Source organism: Lissotriton helveticus, chromosome 2_1 (genome assembly GCF_964261635.1).
Source record: "Lissotriton helveticus chromosome 2_1, aLisHel1.1, whole genome shotgun sequence".
Lineage (NCBI taxonomy): Eukaryota > Metazoa > Chordata > Amphibia > Caudata > Salamandridae > Lissotriton > Lissotriton helveticus.
In genome coordinates, this window is record NC_136059.1 from 52467556 (window position 1) to 52488758 (window position 21203).

The 21203-nt window shown below is 45.3% G+C and overlaps 1 protein-coding gene across 2 annotated transcripts in view; it reads right to left on the bottom strand.

The window, feature by feature from the left end:
• LOC144817703 (uncharacterized) overlaps positions 1-21203 on the bottom strand; it is a 190339-nt gene that overhangs the window by 33804 nt on the left and 135332 nt on the right. For both annotated transcript variants that reach the window (XM_078674464.1, XM_078674465.1), the window contains one exon: positions 5511-5596. In XM_078674464.1, the coding sequence (XP_078530590.1) occupies positions 5511-5596 (86 nt within the window). The remainder of the gene's footprint in view (positions 1-5510; positions 5597-21203) is intronic.

Below are 21203 nucleotides of genomic sequence, written 5' to 3' on the forward strand. Positions count from 1 at the left end.
TTCTCGAGACGCGTTGGCCCGGTGCTTGGAAGACTATGAAAATAGGTCCCGTCGCAACAACGTCCGCATTATTGGGGTCCCTGAAAACCCTGAGGCCTTGGCGACCGACCTCCTGGTGGAAGATCTGGTCTCCAACTATCTTGCTCCCTCTGGACTTACGAAATTCTTTGCGGTTGAGCGTGCACATCGAATACCTGGCGGTAAGCTCCAGCCGGGCGCCCCCCCGAGACCCATAATTGCTCGCCTGTTCCATTTTAGGGACAGGGATGTTATTCTGCAGGCATCTCGAGACAAGGGCCCGGTGACTTTCGAAAATGCCACCGTGAACTTCTACCCGGATTTTTCTCCTCAAGTCCAGAGGCAAAGAATGGGATTCCAGGGGGTCAAGAGGCGGCTCCGATACCTGGGCCTCAAATATGCAATGCTGTTTCCCACCAGACTCCGTATCGAGCATGGTGAACGAACGTTCTTTTTTGATCGTCCGGATTGTGTCAGTGACTGGCTGGACTCATTGCCTAAAAGGGACGATTTCACGGAGCACCCCGGCGGCGCCGAGGGTGACATGCATCAGCAGAAATGGCCGGTGGATCCCGATGTCTGAACTTTCCGACCCTTCCAGCTGAGTTCGGACAATGATTCTTATTATTGTTTTGGGTGGCGGGGCGAAGGGGTCTTTTCCTCCTCTGGGGGTCTTTGTGTAGATTAGTTTGTTCTTGGGGCGACAGGCACACTGCAAGTTGGGGTGGATTTCAAGTCTAACGCAGGGGTGCAGGGTGGGGGGAGTTGTAACGGGTTTCAAGTTCTGGGGGGTGGGGGGTACTGTGTGGGATTGTTTTTATTCACAAGGCTTTCAAATGTTTTTCTTTAATCCTTTCGGTCTACTGGTGTCGTATGTGGGGCGCTCTGCCTCTTCTGGGGGATGGGGGCGGTGAGTTGAGACTGCTGTCGTGGAATGTTAACGGGTTGGGAGACAGAATAAAGCGAGGGGTGGTGATGCAGTACCTTAAGCGCCATTCGCCCGATGTAGTTCTCCTGCAGGAGACGCATCTTATAGGTAATACTTGTCGAGCTATGAATAGACGGGGATATCGCCTTGTTGCTCACTCTGGCTTCTCCTCGGGCTCCAGGGGGGTTGGTATTCTTATTCGGTCTTCTCTTCCTTTGGAGATTGACGAGATCACTCTCAATGATAGAGGACGCTATGCAGTGCTTACGGGACGATGGGAGGGGAGGACAGTGTCCGTACTTTCTGTCTATATCCCCCCGGGTCTACAGGCTGTTACTTATGCTGACTTGGGTAGGGTCTTGCTGGGTTTGCCTGAGGGTCTTCTCATACTCGGGGGAGATTTTAACTCCGTTGTCTCTGGCACCGCTGATCGCTTTCCCCCCAGGGACCTCGCTAGATCCCATATGTGGTTGAGCGACTTCCTTGTCACCTTTGGGCTAGTGGATAGTTGGCGCTTATTACATCCCGCACTGCTTCAGTATACCTTTCACTCTGGAGCACATGGTAGCCTCTCCAGACTTGACTATTTTTTGATGCCTTCGGCGCACTCCGCCTCTATTGGTGAGATTCGCCATCTTCCCAGGGGCATTTCCGATCACTCTCCCTTGTGGCTTCGTCTTTCGGCGGGAGGAGGTGGTGTGGGCAGAGTAGCTCCCATTAACCCCTGGTATCTTCAGGACCCGAAGTTTCGCTCTGACCTTGTTAAAGCTGTGGATTATTATTTTGCTGATAATGTGGGATCTGTGCCTTCCTCTGTGTCTGTGTGGGAAGCATTTAAGACGGTGATTCGTGGGCACTCTCTCTCATTGATTGCGGCAGCCAAAAAGACCAAAAGTGCGGAACTGGTGCGCCTGGAAGCTGAGATAACTGCACTGGAGAGTGATCTTGGTACTGGTGCTACACGTTCAAAACTGCATTCTCTCAGCCTAAAACAGGCGGATTACAAGTCGATTGTCACTGATGCTGCGAAGGTGATGCACAGGGAACAACTGGGGAGATTGTATGATGTTGGTGACAAGGCTGGTAGATTGATTGCGTGGCTGGATAGGAAGGAAAGAGTGAATCGTGTTGTTCCTGTGATTGAGAGGTCGGATGGTGTGTGTGTTACTGACCCTGCTGGGATTGTGGAGTGCTTTGTCGATCATTTTGCAACGGTGTATGCCTCTGTTTGCGACAGGGACGAGGTGGATTCCCGGCTTTTGCTTCGTGACATTGCGTTGCCCTGTCTCTCCGACGAGGACAGAGATCTCCTAGACGCGCCCCTTACTGCGGAGGAGATAGCGGACGCTATACGCTCCCTCCGTTCTGGCAAGGCGCTGGGCCCCAACGGCTTGCCCATTGAACGTTACAAATTACGACCCGACAAAATGGCGCCCCACTTGAAGGATATGTTCCTTGAGGCCCTTGACTCGGGTTCTCTTCCCGTTGATCAGCGTCTCACCAGCATCGTGGTGATTCCTAAGGAGGGTAAGCCTCGGGATCGCTGTGCCTCTTACAGGCCTATCTCCTTGCTTAATGCGGAACCCAAAATTCTGGCTAAATTGTTAGCAAATCGTTTGATCGCGGTGATCGGAGACTTGATTCACCCAGATCAGTCTGGGTTCATTCCTCATCGTAACACCGCCCTCAATCTTCGAAGACTCAACGGTGTTCTCGCGAGGGCTGCGACTCTCACTGAGCCGGCCATTTTGGCCTCTCTTGATGCCACGATGGCCTTCGACACCATCGAATGGCCCTACTTGTGGGCGGCCCTCTCGAAGTTTGGATTCGGTCCCGTGTTTATTAACTGGGTTAAACTTCTCTATGAGCAGCCTCTCGCCCAGGTGGTGGTCAATGGGTGGGCGTCCGGCGTTTTTGCACTTGGTCGAGGCACTCGGCAGGGCTGCCCGCTGTCCCCGTTGCTTTTCGCTCTCGCGCTGGAACCTTTGGCGGAATGGCTCCGTTGGGAGCCTTCTATGAAAGGGATTCGGTGGGCTCCCGGATTTGAAGATCGTGTCTCGCTTTACGCAGACGACATTCTCCTATACCTGACTTCCCCTCAGAAATCATTGAACGTACTATTCGATGTTCTTACCTCCTTCGGAAAGAACTCAGGTCTTGTTATTAACTGGACTAAATCCTGTGTCTACGTTCTGGCCGGGGGCCTCCCCCCGTTGCCTCGTAGATTCCCTATTCAAGTAACGGAGACTGGTTTCAAATATTTGGGGATATATGTTTCGCTGGACCCCACCGTTCGTTACAAACGTAATCTGCTGCCCCCTCTCCAGCGACTGCGGCTCGATGTTACACGTTGGCGTCGTCTGCCGCTTTCACCGCTTGGTCGTGCGGCTCTTTTTAAAATGATGTCGCTGCCCACATTTTTGTATGCGCTTCAAAACTCCTTTGACCTTGTTCCTTCCCGTTATTTTCGGGAGGTGGAGAGCTTACAAAGGCAATTGATATGGGATGGCAGGTCGCGCATTGCTTTGTCAAAACTCACGCTCCCGTGGTATGACGGTGGCGTCGCCCTTCCCGATATCAAGCGCTACTACTGGGCCTCCCAATTGAGTGCGGTCAACCATGCTACTTATGTTTCAGGTCCCGCTCCTGCCTTTGCCATGGATAGACATCTTCTTCCAGGGGGGAACTTCAACAGGGCGTTGTACTCCAGGGGGCTCTGTAGAGTGCTTACCGGACCGACTAAAGTCGCTGTGCGGGTGTGGCATGATGCGAACGCGGCCTTGGGTTGGAAGGATAGGTTCTCGTGTGCAACTCCTCTGTATGATTCTGCGTGTTTGGGTAATCTTTGGCGTACGAAAGGTTTTGATAAATGGGATATGATTGGAATTGCTAAGGTGGGGGATCTTTGGGCTAAGGGTAACGTTAAGTCTTTTGAGGCGCTTAAGGTGGAGTGCGAACTTAGTGATAGAGAGTTCTTCAGGTACGCTCAGGTCCAACATGCTCTCCTGTCGCTTTTTGCGGTTGGCACGGACATTCCTGAGTCCTCACCCCTAGAGGATCGTATCCTGGACGGACACGTCCCTGATAGTACTATCTCATTAATCTACAAAAAACTGATTTACAATAGGGCGGACCAGTTGGTGCACCTCAGGGCGTTATGGATCGCGGATGGCCTGGAACTAGACGATGAGGACTGGCAGTCCGCTGTGTCCTCTCCAAAAGAGGTTGCCATACCCGCACGCTTTAGGTTTGTTCAGCTCAAGATCCTCCACCGGGTGTATGTTACTGGCCCGAGTTTGGTGCGCATGGGGTATGCTTCCGATGACTTGTGCAAGCGTGGCTGCGGTATGCCTGGTACCTTTCTTCACATTTTGTGGGAATGCCCGGAGGTGGTCGAGTTTTGGTCCCGTGTACATGTCGTCATGGGGAAGGTCACTGGGGTGGTTCTATTACCCGAAGCCAGATGCTGCTTACTAAACGTCTAGGAGCCTAACGATTACACCGTGGCCCAGATCACCTGGGCGACCCTCGGAAATATGATCGCCAAAAGAGACATCGCACAGCTCTGGGGTGCCAGTAAGCCTCCGACTGTTACAGCGTGGGCAGAGAATGTTGATTGGTGTATGTTTCGTGAAAAGACTGTGTATGTGTCTCGTGGCAGGCCCAAGAAGTGGGGCAGAATTTGGTCGCAATGGAACGCATATCGTGGGGACGTATGCACTCCCCCTCAAGACTTGTCGCTTGACGACGTTGTGTCCCCCTGATTGACATTCCCCATGTTCGTCATAATATTTGCCTTTGGTTTCCTCGCTGCCCCCCCCCCTGAGTCAGACGATGTAAATGTATTGTATACAGTATTGCTGAAGCTGCCTCCGCATGGACCCAAGACTGTACCGTTGATTCCTCATTGCCTTGTGTATCTTGTTTTCTTGTTGTTGTTTAATTTCAATAAAAAATTAAAAAAAATAAAAATAAATGCTGGCATTAATCTGGCGGGTGGCTGGCGTTTGACTTTGGTGGGAAGCTGGCATGGCGGCCTGCTCCAAGACCACCAAAGTTGCAATTAATTTCTTACTCTCTATCACGTTGCTGCTCATCCACTTTCTGCAACCTAACTTCCTTTTGTTGTTGCTTTCTGAATCATTTTGACACATAAGTAATGCTGACTGCAGACTGCTTTTCTGTGCACCCAATAAAATGAAGAAGCTGCTGTAGATCACCGACTGTGGGAAGAAGAGGTTGGGCTAAGACCAAAGCAACATCCCTTCAATGAGTTGAATGCCCAAGATCATGCAAATGCATCCATGCCAACATTAGGGCATTCCCCCACAAAATATAATGTGACCCCAAATGTTATCTGATGGATCGACTGAGTACCAAATCACAAGTAGGAAACACTATTTAGAGAACATTAGATGGTTCAAAGAGTGTTCTTCTATTTTTTAAATGCATCAATTAAAAAAAGTATTCACTTCAAGATGGCGACCAATGACAAAGACAAAATCTGTAAAGAGGACTAGAAAAATCCCTACTAGATGAAGGATGTGAACACTTGAAAACTTACCCTCCAGAGCCATCTGACCAGGTCCATTTGTTATTGAGTTTTTTCAGACCAATCCAATAATCCTGCGACATGCCTCTTATGTAATCCTAAAATAGGGATACAGAAGACGTCATCATTACGTGCTGAATGAGCATGTTCATTGTGTTTTGCAAGGATGTTCAACACATATCTGTGCCAAATGGAATGCCTTTATTCTGACCACATGCACACATACCCATACAGGAAATCCCTACTGGATGAAGGATGTGATATTGAGGCCATGTTGAAGAGTGACGACAACACAATGATTTTCAATGCATATGTGGGACACTGACAGAAAGTGTAAGGCAAACACACACAATTTAGACGACATGAAAGTAGCGTTCGTACAGCAAATAACATATTATTGTTGGACTGCTTTTATTTTCAGTATAAACAAAAACACAGTGGTGTGTTCAGAAACAAGGCACCTATACCTGCTGTTCAGATTCATATTCTGTCGTGGTTTGCATGTGTAGCTTTATTTACTTTTTATTTTATGGGTCTATGGGCCAAATCTACTAAACTCTTTTGCATTGGTAATGATTCTAAAAATTGCATGCTTTCCAACGGCGAAAGAATGAATACCTATGTACATAAGTTACTCTCAGACTCACAAACTAACTATTGCAGTTCCTCCTTCTTCGAAATTGGGCTCCCGGGGGTGACACTCGCAGAGTGTTTGCCCCCGGGATGTTTCCCGGGGGCAAACAAAAGGTAAATTTTTAAGAAAGGTAAAGCGCAGCCACAGATATCTGCTAAAAGGTCTCTTCTGTGCAGAGCGCCCCATCTAGTGGCCAACTTGAAAATAAGCCCAGTTTGCCTTAAACTCAACCTGATATTGCAAGGACAATTGGTATTTTTGGCAGATTTAAGACGATTGAGACCGTTTTTTCTCCGGCTGCAGAGATGGACAGGGGTTTATCGCTAATGATCTCTAATGAGCATGGGGATGTCATGGTTGAGTAGGATGCTTCTTCGCAAAATTCTAAACGGTAACAGTTGTTACAAGTCAATAGAGCTAAGGTGTCTGATTCTGCATCTGTTAATTCATTTACTGGACATGTTGTTAATCCGTCCAAGGACATGCTTCCTCCAATGGTCGGGCTGCAGGGCCCATGTGCCAATCACCTCGGAGAGATAGGTGAATGGGTATGGATCCCTCAGGACATTTAAGATTGTCGTAGGCTGCTCAACTTGCAAGTGGGCTGTAGGGATACGACTTCAAAATTAAGCGTTTTGCAGTCCCTCGAGGGCTCAACACTGTCAGGCGCACCAATGGGCAGTGAGATTTCTTCGAACAGGCTTCAGGCATCCTGCAACGCCAGAGGTCAGACACAAGGAAGGTTTCAGGGGCTTTTCCTACACCGTTGGAGGACAGGAGAGCAGCTCGCTTTAAGAACGTCGTCAATTGGAGGGAGTTCGATGGTGGGGTGGGGGGTGGGGAATTACCCAGTAGTAGTGGTCGGGTGGTAGTTCAAAGCAGGATGGGGTGGTAGGATCTTTATCAAGGGATGAGGATAATGTCTCCCTAGAAGACGGGGAATTGTCGGATTCTGATGACAGGGAAGTTGTTCTGACAAATAATTTGGAGGGTGCGGGGGGTCTACTAAAGACTTGTCCAGTTTTTCATTTTTGCAGAGTTACAGGACGGCCAAAGATACAGCTGAAGCCCACAGGACAAAACAGCACAAAGGGGTGAAGCATGCTTTCGTGGCAGAATATACAGCTTTGAATAAGTCAGGTGAGCATCAAGTTCAGATGGCGAAACACATAAAATTGGACAAGGGAATGGGTACTGATGGGCAGCAGCGGTGCGTCCATTGGGGCGTAGGGGCGTAGCCCCACTAAGCCTGGACGCACCGCTAAAATATGTTTGTGAATTTTGCATGCAGCAGCACAATATTTAATAAGCGCCGCAGCGCAGCGCTTCAATACGGGACACACCTGATTGAATCCGGAGAGTGCGCAGGGGGTGGGGCTGGCTGGCCTGCTGCAGCTTGAGCGACAGCCTGCAGCAGGCCAGCAGCAGTACTGCGCATGAGGATTGTTGGTGGCACCTAGCCCGAGCATGCGCGCTGGTAACCTGACTAGGTAGAAGGACCGAAGGGGTGCTGCTTTAGCCGGGCCGCAGCAGCCCCCGGGGTTTCAAAGGTGCCAGGGCGAGTACTCACTGTGCCCCCCTGGCCAATCACTGTGACTTCAGCATGTGAAGTCATGCAGTGATTGGCCATTCGGACGGGACATGCGCGCGCCATGACGTTACTTTTCAGTAGTAGTTTCTAGATCTAGGCCCGGGGCTCGAGTCGCCACGGGCGCGCAGGCAGCAGCAAGCAGCAGACGTCCGACTTCATTGATTTACTGTCTGGAGCTTTGCCCATACTTGAAGCGGACCCACCTGAGATCTGTAAGTAATACCCCTACAATAAATAAAAGCGTGCATGACGGAAATGGCGCGATTGGAATGGAAAATAAAAGTATGGAAAGACTCGGAGAGTCACGTCGTGATCGTGAATTGTGATGTACTCGGGCGGATGTCAGTGCATAGAGAGGCTACGATGACTAAGTAAATTACTGTGGACAGAATACAATATAAAGCACAGTAGCACGCAATATTGTATTCTGTCCCTTCGTACTGTTAAACATGTAATTGTGGAAACGGTTTTTGTATGGTATTTTTAGTTATGTATTGAGTCTTATTTTGCTTTATTATTGCATTATGTCCCTTTACACTTCATATTGTAAGTTCATTATGCCTCGAAGGTGAAGCTGTCTTGCTTCTGACTGAAGGGCTGTCTCTTTTAAACCAGTTTTAGGCAGAGCAGCACAATGGCGCTCTTGTGGAACACGTTGGCCTGTGAGGGATTTTAGGCTCTCTGTTGCTACTGTTTGCAGCCTGTTTTGGGAGTGCCTCTCTTGGAAGGAAGGCAAGGCCCGCTGTTTGCCCACACAGGCCAGTTATAGTTTTGGGCAGGCAACCGAAATGCTCGTATTACACTGCACGCTGTAAGAAAAGAGTGAGTCAGTCTTTAAACAAGCTAATTCGGGACTGAGGTGAGCAGCAGCCAAACATGAAAAGCCTGCACTGTAAATGATTACGTCCGGTGCCTCGTGAGTAAATGCGAGTTGGCGCTTGGTTGCAGAATATATGGTTGTTGTGCGTATGCATTGCAGAGTCACGTCAACCCTGTCCCTGACCCGAACCTGTGCTGTGCGTGAAAGGCACCCTCCCTTGCACAAAGGGCCCCACACATTCTTTCCCTTCACCAAGCACGGTCTAAACGGAGAGCTGATTTTTCACTCAAGTGATCGAAAACAAAGATTTAATCGGATTACATTAAATGTAGGCCACTTTTTCGCCGAAGGAAACTCAGCGCTGTAAACACTTTCAGGAAGATTTCTCCCAGAGGTCTGTTTTTTAGGGCACAACGCCAATGTGTGTATACTTGAATGGGGCTGGATTAATTTACAAGAAACCGGTTCAATAGGAAGATCTGCCTGGCCGCTTGTGAGCCGACAGAGATACATGCCTGAATAATGCATGTCAGCAGGACAGCTAACAAGAAGTCTTGCCACGCACCCACACTCAGTGGCGGGCCCTATCCTCTTGCAACCTTAACATTGTCACTCGCAGTTTGACAATCATTTGTTACTCTCTGTCATTTGTCATCTTATGTAATTAAGCTTCCTTTGTTTGCTTTTACAGTTTTCCTTGGTAAGAATATTTGGAATGTCCCATTCTCCACCCTCACAGGAAGCCTTAAGCGTACATCTCCTGCTCTCAACTCTGGCAGCTTTGCTCTGTATACTTGGCCATATCTCATTTTGGATTTGGTTTGTTTTGCTTCTACCCTCTTCGTTATGGGGACATAATTTTAAGATGTCATAATGTCATTTTTGTTAGGACTTTTGTTCAAAAGCCAACAAAGTTATATATCTGAGGATGGTCCCCCTCTTCTTAGCAATCTAAATGGACTGACGCCTGTCACAAAATGGGGACATACACAGTAAGACCACAACCTTTCCTTGATGGCCTGTTTAATTGGCAACTTGTTTCGATGGGCCAGGCGAACGCTATCTTCTAGGTAGTGGTCAAACCTCCCTGAGGCCTTTGCTCTGTGGATCACAAAGGGCCATTTTAATGTGCTTCATTGCAGATGTGTTCACATTTCGGGGATTGGTCCCACAATATCGGAGGTTTTCAGTTTGAAGGAAACTTATATAACAGGTGATTGAGTGGCCTTAACATACATACATAAATGCATAGGCATGCACAGGGAGAGTTTTCCACAAGCAAAATTTAGGACTAAGCCGGAGTGTAACAACTGCTCTGTAGACATTTGCTATGCCTATGCATCAGGATGAGCACTACAGGTTCGGGTTCAACAGGGACATAGATTCTGTAGCATTGAAACATTGCAGTACAATGTTCTATCCTATGTTTGTTTCTATGAAAGAAGAAGGTTGTACCGGAGCACATGCATGAATAGAGAAATCTAGTGACACATTTGGGTTTGTTATGAATTGGAAAGGTATGTACATTGTGATACATCTAGATACTTTGAAAAGGAGTGAATGTAATAAAAATTCGGATTTTCGGTAATGCAAATTTTTGACATTATACTCAAGCTTTGAGTGATGCACTCTGAATCTTATCACGGTAGTGAAAGACCAATTCGTCATCACGTTTTTTTTTCTTAATTCTTTCACCTAGCCACCGTCCTTTATTGTTCTGGCAAGTAAATCGCCACCGATAACAGGTCAGGAATAGCACGATTTCCTAATGCATAGGTGCAGGACTAGTTTTCATTTTGCATATGTGCAACATCACATTTGAATGATGTGCGTTTTTAGAGAACATTGCACATATCATGAATGGAGCAACGCCACTGAATCTATGTTTTAGTGTTAAGAATGGAAATGAAGGCTGTTTCCCAACTGCTGTGCAACTCTTCTACTCTTAGAGCTGAGATTTTCATGAAAGTCTTATAGTCTGAATTAAGCAGTGTAATAGGAAGCAGCTACCTATGTTATGTCATCTATTAATGTAATAACTGCACTTTCACAATTGCTTTATTAACCTTCCTGCTTTCTCAAATTTGCTTGAAAATGCACGATTTTTCGAAATTTCCCCCCTTTTTGGGGTTCGGGCTCGCTCGCTTCGCTCGCTCGCTACGGTGCTGTATGCAAATCTCTTTGCGCCCCACCACTTTCAAATGTCACCCACCGCCCCTGCTGATGGGGCAATGTTTTTAGTTCCTCCACAGGATGGTAATCAAGGGGGTAAGGTATCCGAAATATTGCCAACATCACAATTTTAAGATTCTGCACACAAAGCAGAATGTGAGCCTAAAAATGAAAACATTTTTAAACGACTGCCTTACATGGGTGTTGCTATGCCTTTAGGTGCACATCTGAGCAAGGCTACGAAAGATAAGATATGGAACGGAAATTTCATTGATGTTTTTAAACTTCTTCATAGGGAAATACAAGCAAAAGAGGGCTCTAAAGAAGAGGCTTGGGAACTTTCAAAAAGGCCAATGTATCCTCAAAGACCACCCCCGTCATTACACACGGCCAGTGGTTTAGCGGTAGCTTATCGGCCTTTTCAGGTTCGGCCCACCCTTGGGGGGGAGGGATCATGGAACAGACCTCAAAACATCCTATCCGGTGCTTGCTGGAATTTCAACAAAGGCTATTGCGCTAGGAACCCTTGTAAATACAAGCACAAATGTTCCAGATGTGGGGTTAGACATGCAGTCACTCAATGTTTCGGGGAACAGACACATTGGGGAATCCGTTTTCCCGGTAGAGGGACTTACACCACAGTTTGGTAACAAGGGCTTTTACACCCATCAAGGTGGACATATTATGTAATTGGTTATAATTATACCCAGACACCCAGGATGCTAATCTGCTATATTGGGGTTTTCGGGAAGGTTTCAGGCTGGGTTACCAAGGCCCTAGAGGTCCCAGGTTTGCACAGAATTTAAAATCTGCACAGAGTTTTCCACACATAGTTAGGGCGAAACTTTTGACAGAGGTTCTAGAAGGCTGGATGGCGGGGCCTTTCGATCAATGCCCTTTGGACAATTTAATTGTGTCTCCATTGAGAGTGGAACCAAAGAAGGCTGAGGGAGAATACAGAATGATTCAACATTTGTCATGGCCGCTAGGTTATTCGATTAATGATTTCATTTCAAAAGAGGACTCCATGGTGCATTTTTGAGTCAGTGGATTCCGCTTTACTTGATAAAAGACATGGGTGAGGGGTCACAGTTAGCGAAGTTGCGATAATAAATCCGCTTTCTGACTGTTGCCTATACATCCATCAGATTTTTCATTACTAGGCATCTTTTTTTAAGGTAAATACTTCATTGATAAGATTCTTCCCATGGGCTGTGCCATATCATGCAAACTGTTTGAAGCATTTATTTCCTTTCTTCAGTGATGTTTTTCATTTCACACAGGTCGCACATGCATTACACATTATTTGGATGATTTTCTTTTCATGGGCGCAGCCAATTCCCAACAATGTGCAGCCGCTTTACGTGAATTTCAACTTTTTGCAGAGACACTGGGAGTGCCTTTAGCAGAGGACAAAACTGAGGGCCCTTGTTGTTGCCTTACTGATTTTGGGTATAGAGATTGACACTATTACAATGCAGGCCAGGCTTCCTGACAAGAAGATTTCAGAAATAACAAGCCTTTTAGTACATAGTACATTCTGTGCAGAAGTTGACTTTGGTGGAGGCTCAATCTTTACTGGGACATCTATACTTTGCTTGCAAAGTCATTCGTGTTGGTAGGTCCTTTTGCAGGAGGTTGGGTTTCTCCATGTCTGGTTTGAAGATCCCTCATAATAGGCTTATGGTGACAGCGCAAATGCAAGCTGATTTTGAGGTTGGTTCCATTTCTTTCTCAGATTTCAATGGCATAACTCTTTGGTCACTGGGCGATGATTTTGTTTGGCCATTACAACTTTGTTCTGACGCCTTTGGCGCTCATGGTTTTGGCCTTTTTTGGGACGGTAAGTGGTGTGCGGAGAGATGGCCTGAAAATTGGGTTGCCCTGAAGAGCATAGCCTTTTTAGAATTTTTTCCACTCATTGTGGCACTCACTGTATGGGGTTCCAAATTGGCCAATAAAACAGTCTTATTCAATGTGGATAACAAAAACGTGGTGGATCTAGTGAATGAGCAGAAGGCAAAAGACAAACAGATGTTAAAGTTGTTGCAGATATTTATGATGGGATGCTTGAAATTTAACATTGTCTTCAAGGCCAAACACATTGCAGGCATGTCTAATGGTATTGCGGATGACGTATCTCATTTTCAGTAGGAAAGATTCCGTGGTTTGGCACCCAGAGCGGATTTGTGAAGTACTCCCATTCCCAGCAAAATATGGAGTTTGGGGATATGACTGCTTATCAGCTCGTCGAGAACTCTCTAGCAAAAAGCACCAAATTGGCTTACAGAAGACCTTGCCTGGAATTTTTAGGGTCGGGTGCTACATTTAGAATTTGCAATGGATTGGGTTTACTGCCACACTACTACTGTGAAGTAGTGTGGCTCACTGGTTAGAGGCGGCAGACCCGAGAGCAGAGGACGGCCCGGGACCAGGGTTCGATTCCCGGCGCGGCAGGTTTCTGGACCAGGGTCAGCGGACTCGATAATTCTCTCGCCTCGGTGCCCACTCTGATCAGCGATCACACTCGGCAACTCTGGGCATTAGCTTGCCTCATCTTCACTAACGGCCCCACCAGACCGCCGGGGATGCCTGGTCTCACCCTGGAGATACCCATTAAGGGACCATCTCTCAGGGAAGCCAGGAAGGGTTTTGCAGCGGTCGAAGCGCCTTGGGACCCTACGGGTAAGTAGTGCGCTATATAAATGCCTATACATTACATTACATTACATTACACTGCAGCGTAGAGATGATTTGGTAAATTTCATTATGCTTAGCATTAAAAAGAACATTTCCCCAACCACTATTGCTGGTAAATTGGCAGGCATTGCATTTCATGGGAAGTCATTCTGGGGATATGAGCCTTCAGCAGGTGAGATGGGTAAACGCATACTACAGGGTTGGGCTTAGTCCAGGAAGCAGGTGTCTCACCACAGGGAACCTATATCACTACAGTTGTTAGCTAAGATTATCACGGTTCTTCCCGATATTTGTTTTTCTGAATTCGAATTTCATTTGGTAAAATTGTGCATGGTATGGCTCTTTTTTGGGGCGTTGAGGGTGTCAGAGCTCCTAGGTACTGCCATTCAGGGTGATTTGAAGACTTCCAATGTTTCAAGACTTGCTTCACAGATAGACATTTTTCTAGAACAGTCAAAGACTGACCAAACAGGCAAATGTGCTACGGTTACTCTACAAGCTATAGGCGGTTCCCTGTGCCCTTTGCAAGCCTGGTCTGAATTTTTGAGTGTTGGTGGTGCATTGTACATATTTGTTTTTCGTCATATTAATAGATCTCGATTTACAGCGCCACAATTGCTAGCGATCCTTAGAAAGGCTTTGAAGGTTATTGGCAGGAACCCCCAACATTTTGGAACACACTAGTTTCGTATTGGGGCAGCCTCTGAAGTGGCCAGGTGGGATTTTTCTGTGGGGGACAATAAAAAATTGGGGAGATGGTCTTCTGATTGCTTTTTACGTTATGTTAGAAGTTTGGAGCATGTAAATTGAATTCAAGGATATTAATTGTCATTTCCTTACAGGTGTGGAGTCATCTTGCAAGAATGTTTAGCTCATCGGCCATCCATTCATTAAATGGGCGGCTACCCAAGCAGATAAAGGGTATTTTGGAAGGAATCTGGGCTTTTCTTCCGAGGCAGTGGCTCTCTCATGGCGGGGTCAAAGTGGCATGAAGTGGGGCCAGTTGTTACCACTGATGGGCGAATTCCATCCTAAGAGCATGCCGGATATCCTTTTACTACATCTCAGGGAGAACGATTTAGTTCAACTCTCGGGTCTGGGTTTGTTAATTGAGATGAAAAATTATTTAGAGCTTTTCATGAAGACATGGGCGCAATCGCGACTCATATTAACAGCGCTCATGCCTCGGAGAGTTTGGAGATGGGCAGACAGCTACACTGCGGTGGAAAGAGCCCGCAGAAAAGTAAATCGTGATTTAAAGCGCTACTGTTTTATAATGAAAATTTTTGGGCTGGTGCATGGGGAGGTGAATTCGGTGGATTTCCAATTTTTTAGGCACGACGGGGTCCACCTGTCGTTTATCGGTAATGACATTTATTTGTTGAATATTAAAGACATGATTGCTGGAATTTTGAACATTAACCCATGGTGTTAGGGTTTTTGGTACTGTTACAGAGACAGTGGGCCTGTATCTGTTTGAGTTATCAATAATGACGCCTTGTTTACTGACATTTTATTTCCTCTATCTATGCATTCCTTGTTGTCACGTTTTTCTTCACCTTTACCCGTATTTCCCCTCCCTCATACCTACCCCCTTTTTATCTTTTATAATGAAAATATTTATAGTGTTTTAGTTTTTCACTTATGGATCAGTTTACGATTTCTGGGTGGTGTTTTTTTTTCTTATGGGTGCAGCTGATCGCGTTAGTGTGTTTTGGCTGTTATAGCGACAGTGCAATTTTTTCATGTTTTTCTCGTCATTTACTATTTCATATAATAAAAATTATCCTGTTTGGCGACAGTGGTTTCTTCCCCTTTTTACACATTATTTATCTAATGCAAACGGTCTACGGGGGTGGGGGGGGGCGACCGGAAAAACGCCTGTGATAGGGTTTTTCCTGGTGGCAGATTTGGAGGAAAGCAAGACAGGCAGAAAGGTTTTGGGGGCATTAGGATTAGGTTTGAGCAGAGGGAAGCAGGGGAGAGAAGTTGGAGCCAAGAGGTAGGCAGGAGATTGAGTTAGGCGCTTTGGGAAGGAGGTTTAGGGGGTACAAGGTGGGGAAATAGTGGTTAGGGGGTCATGGCTTAGGGGTTAGGGGTGTTAGCTTGGGAAATGTTTTGTATATAATATGTATGCATTTATTATTCTGCCTACCTGTCCAATAAAGCAGCCTTTACCCCAGTTTGGTGTGAGGCGTGGTTATTGCCCAATAGGAGGGTGCATGAAAAAGGACAACCCTCAACTATCTGCTTGTTCGATTTTAATGTATGAATGGTCTGTCTCTCCAGCTGCTCACAGTGGGCCTGGAGTGCTGTCTGACTCAAAGGGACAGGAATGACTGTCCTTTGGCAATCACTGTGGGCATCAAGGGGCTACTGCACGGTCACCACTACGCCTCATATCTAGTTGGAAACAGTTTTGCTTAAAAAAACACCCATTTCCTTAAGAGATATATATTGCTTTAAATAGAATGTTCTGAGGCCTGAAATCAAACTCAGGGATGCCGGTCTTCTGTCCCTTGCAAGCCCTGATAATATACAATAACAAAAGACTTCAAATGCCATATTTTTTGCGACCTGTGAATATCCATTTTGTGATTCAACTGATCAGAACATTGGCCACATTCCAACATGAAAGCCAGTTCACAAATCATGCTGATTTTGCAAACTGCACTTAGTATATATGTGTTTGTACATCTAGCTTTGCTTTCTTCCGCTGTGCTGTGTGGATTGACTAGAGCAAAGAGTATGTGACAGAATGTATTTTTTGTACATAATAAACAGAGCCCTTGTAAATGACTTCAACTGCAGGCTAAACTGCATTTGGTTGCTGTTGTAATTATGTTAAGTATTTGTTCAGCGCACTAATCACCCGCGAGAGTATCCACGTGCATATCAGGTGGTTTAGATCGCTGTCCCCTTAGCGAGGTTATTCGATGAGCCAGGTCTTCAGCTGTGGTGAGGGAGGTTGGTCCATGCTTTGGGGGAAGATATAGGTGTTGTTGCACCTTCGGTGTAGCTTTGTGGCTGTGGGTTATGTGTGCCAGTGAGAGTCTGCCTGTGAAGTGAGTGGAGGTCTATGCAGCTGTTAAGGTATGTAGGGCCAGTGTTGTGTTCTGCCGTGTGTGTGTGTGTGTGTGTGTGTGTGTGTGTGTGTGTGCAGTTTGGGTGCATTTGTGGATGGGGAGCCAGTGATATTCTCTGAGATGTGAGGTGATGTGAGGGCGGCAAATTAGGTTGAGGATGAGTTTTGCTGTGGTGTTTTGAATGGTCTGGGGCCTGTTCAGGAGCTTCTTAGTGATTCCTGCATAGAGTGTGTTGCTGTAATCGAGTCTGCTGGTGATCGGGCCTGTGTAACCACTTTTCCTTTCTTCTGTGGCCTTGATTACGAATTAAATCGAGCAAAATTACTGTAAGTGTTCATGTCTAATTTGGTTCTGCCTGATTGAGCGTTGTTAGATTTTTACACAAAGAAATAATTGCATATGAATTTGTCTGCTGTATCAGCCAAGCCTAATTGCTCAATTGTTTTCTAACATCTGGGAAGCGTACAATGCTCCATCCTTCTAGACAAAAGCTACCCCTTCTGACTTCGGCTTCCCACAACCCATTCGTCATCTCACAGCCGATGGTAAATATATACGATAAACCCCAGGGAATGGTGAACTCTGTGAGGTTTTATGACGAGAAAAATTGGACCCACGTGGTAATGCTCAATTTCATGGAATTCAACTCGAAATTGCAAAGTACTGGGGTGATTTTAACAGGCGGTAACAGTAAATCAAATCAAATAAATAACTTTATTTCTCATAACAAATGCATAAAATTACATAAAATTCATTATAAACTATTAATACATTACTAAAAACCGTATTATACAAATGACCATGTTATATCAAATCAGACATCATTTTGTTAAGTTATTTGAAGATGATATACATGGTGTTATAAAATATAAAATATTATAAAATAATTAGATAATGTTATAATAATGTACTCCTGTGTAAAATATCAACCCTTTCCCTAGGGCTAATTAGCGTGTATTCTGCGCAATTTAATCATTTATATATTGCATAGGAGCAGGGTGTAGATTAACCTATCTCACCTTTTAGGACACGCACAATTAAGTCCATCTTTATTTAATGTCGATTAAATCAGGGTAACAGTCCTCCTAGTTTTTAGGACAGCTTGTAAAAAAGACGCCATCACAAAGCATACAAATGGTGTTTCTAACTGTAACAGAACTAAAGTAGCTGAGGAAAGTAAGATTCAACAATAGCGGGACAATAAACATTTTCCTCTCCGTCACATATAAGGCACAGAAAAATAAAAAGTGGGAAGTAGTTTGCTTAGATGAGGCATCGCTAGATAAATGGTTTGGTAAATATGTGTTATCCGGGAAGCCCAACATCAGCGGAACATAATTTAATCTTAACATTGTCAACCAAAAGAGCAACAAAAGAAAGATAAGGGGAAAGTCCGCATAGCACAGGAGGTGAGGCCAAATAAGTCATTACTGTGCTTTTTTATTTATTTCTCTCCCATTTTATCTGTTCACTTTTTGCTATGAAGAGCTCTTTCAGTCTTAATTTAGGGTAAGAGTCACAACTGCTAGGATTTTCATACAGATCCTCCAGTCCCATAGAGCTAAGTGTCTGTCTCACATATGTTAACCAGGGAATAGTTACAGCACAATCAAGTTTCATGATATCACTTATGATGTCCTGGTTAAGATGAACTGTATCTCTTTTCCACATTGATTGCCACAGGAGTAGCCGGGGCCATTTTGATTGTATTGCTAATGTAAGGCACTCCCAATTCCTTATGAGCAATATAGTTGCTGCAAGTACCTGGGTTTGACAGTAGCCTATTAGCAAACTTATCCTCAGTGACTTGTAGCTCTTCTGTATGCGTGGTACCCCATATTACAGCCCCATATGTAACGGTAGTAATTTTTTGGCGAAGTAAACTTTATTCAATTCTTCAATTCGTAAACTACCCAAATATTTAGCAAATTTAAATAGGGCGCTTATGTTTTTTGTCATCTGATTTGCCCTGTTTGACACCATCTCTGTCCACTTTAATTTTGAATTAAATAGAATGCCTAAATAAACAAATTTGTCCGCCCGTTCTATGCTTTTGGCCTCTATATAAAGCTTTCTCAGTTTTTGCTTGTCCCCACCAACTATCAGAACAAAGGTCCTTGTTTTGTTCACTTGTAAATTTAATTCTGCCATTAAAGTTGAATATGTTGTGATGCTATTTTATAGGGCCAACGATGTTCTAGCTATCAGTGCCGCTTCATCTGCATATAGCAGAATTGGGAACATTTTAGAAGCGATATGGGGAACATCTTTACTTTTCTCAACCATCACCTTATTTAATCTGTTCTTATACAGTGAGAAGAGAAATGGGGCTAGGACATTCCTCTGCCTTACTCCTTTCTGAACTTTAAAAGGTTGGGTGCACTCCCCCTGCTTTCCAAAGCGTACCATTGCTACTGTCTGAGCATATAATTCTCTAATGAACACAATTATTCCTGCTCCAACTCCCATGGCCTCCATAATGGACCATAATTTGTTGTGGGCTACGCAGTTAAAAGCTGCTGAGAGATCCATGAAGGCCACATGGAGCAGGCCTTCTTTTTCTATTGGTTATTTTGATACTATTAGGGTTAGGTATAGGCACTGATCAAGTATCCCCCTGCCCTTTAGGAAGCCATATTGAACCTCAGCTAAGATATTTTTATCCTCCTCCCTCTCCTCTAATCGATTTAGCAGAAGTCTTCCCATTAATTTTGCTTTGCTATCTATTAGGAGATAGGGCAGTAGTTAGCTGGGTTCAACCCATCCCCCTTCTTGTACATCAGGATGATCACTGATTGCTTTCATGAGGGTAGGGGGCTGTTTTACTAATTTCATTAAATACAATTGTTAGCCGGGGGGCCCATAAAGTTCTATTTGCAAGAAAGAGATGTACCGGGACCCAATCCGGGGCCAGCCGCCTTTATGACTGCGAACTGAGAGAGGGCCAATTCTATTTCTTTGATTACAAAAGACAACTTGGGTATTTCCCCTTGATCTGGATTTAACAGTAACATTGCATACGATTTCACGGTTGTCCCGACTACCATTCAACACACAATTGGGGCCTATAATGTAAAATGGAGTAATTGTAGCACACACTTGTACACTTATTCATGTGCATCTAAGAGAGTGATCCAATGAAAGTCTTTATCAGCAAAGAGGTTTTGTCTTCAGAGTGGTGAATACAAGGATTGGCAAAAGTTAGGAAGCTTGATCTACCTGCTTTTTGGTCCCAGGCTTGGCGGCCATCTAGGAAAACCTACCAAGCCCACACATTTCTGAAAATGAGACATCCAGTGATGTCCGGGGAGGTGGGACTTGCATGGATCCCCCAATGTTTTCCTGCGCAGAATCCCATGTAAACCTCAAATTAAGCTGAATAAAATCATAGATTTCAAATATTTCGGCGTGGGAAAGTTGTGGGATCACCGGGCGGATACAAATTTTCTGCCACCCAGCGTTCCCGCAGGTCTCTCAATAAAAAGGGTACTCACTTGTGTGAGTGGGCTAATTACCCACGGCAGGGAAGGACCCAACACTTATTGTGGCAAAATCAAAAATATCTATCACAAAACTAAATGGTTTTGCAAGGGGGGCACATGCGTTTTTGGTTCAGGCTCGGCGGCCATCTAGGGAAACCTACCAAACCCACACATTTCTGAAAACTAGACACCTGGGAGAGTCTAGGGAAGTGTGATTTGTGTGGATCCTCCAATGTTTTCCCACCCAGGATCCCATGCAAACCTCATATTTAGCAAAAAGAATTTCCTCACATATCTGTCTGGAATCACCGCACCATCACAATTGTGGTACCACTCAATGTTCTCCTCAGTCTCCCAAGTAAAATGATACCTAACTTGTACACTGATCCTGGGTTGACCCATTTTGCACATTTACATTTACATTTCTTTCAGGCAAGCAGGTGCCCTGAGAAGAACAGTTTACCTGTCTGTTCACCTTTGGTTTCACAGCACAGGACATTCCCTGATTTACACTTCAGCGGAAGCATTTTAGCTCTCGGAATTGACTATCACAGAACGGTTATCTTTTTACAGAAAGTAGATTAACTGTTTTTCTTGAATTAACAAGTATTGACATGTTGTGCCCCTCCGATCATGCCCACTTCATCCACTGCATCACCTCCAGACAGACAGACGCAGATCTTCTACCTCATCCCCCCAACCCCCCAACCTGCTCTACAATGTTACATGATACTTCTGGTGCAGAAGGTTTCGGGGTATTATGGCCCATACATAGGCAGTAATCCAATAGCGGATAGATGTGCAGGATGCTCATTTGCACTTTCCAAATGAAACTGTCACAATGCGGAAGGGAAGTCTAATGGGTCTTCCCGAACATGTTGTAATTCCACTGCACTGCTAGTTTGAGTGTATTCAACCCTGTGAAATGGATCTTGGTCATATCCTCAATTGTGTAAGGGATTTTACAAGAGAGAGGGAATAAGGGGGTAATGCCCAGATCCCTTGTTGTCAATATTTGTAACCTGAGTTTCTCCTTACCTGCCCCTGCACTTAAATCCAGGTATTTTGCTTGGAGAGTGTGTGGTTGTTTTGTGTCCTTGGCAGGATGAGTTGGATGTGGTCTATGAGGCCCTGAAATATGGTTGTGGTCATGTTGCAGATTACATACCACTCCTTCAATGCATTTCAATGTCTAAATGGTATGCAAGAGGTGTTAGAGA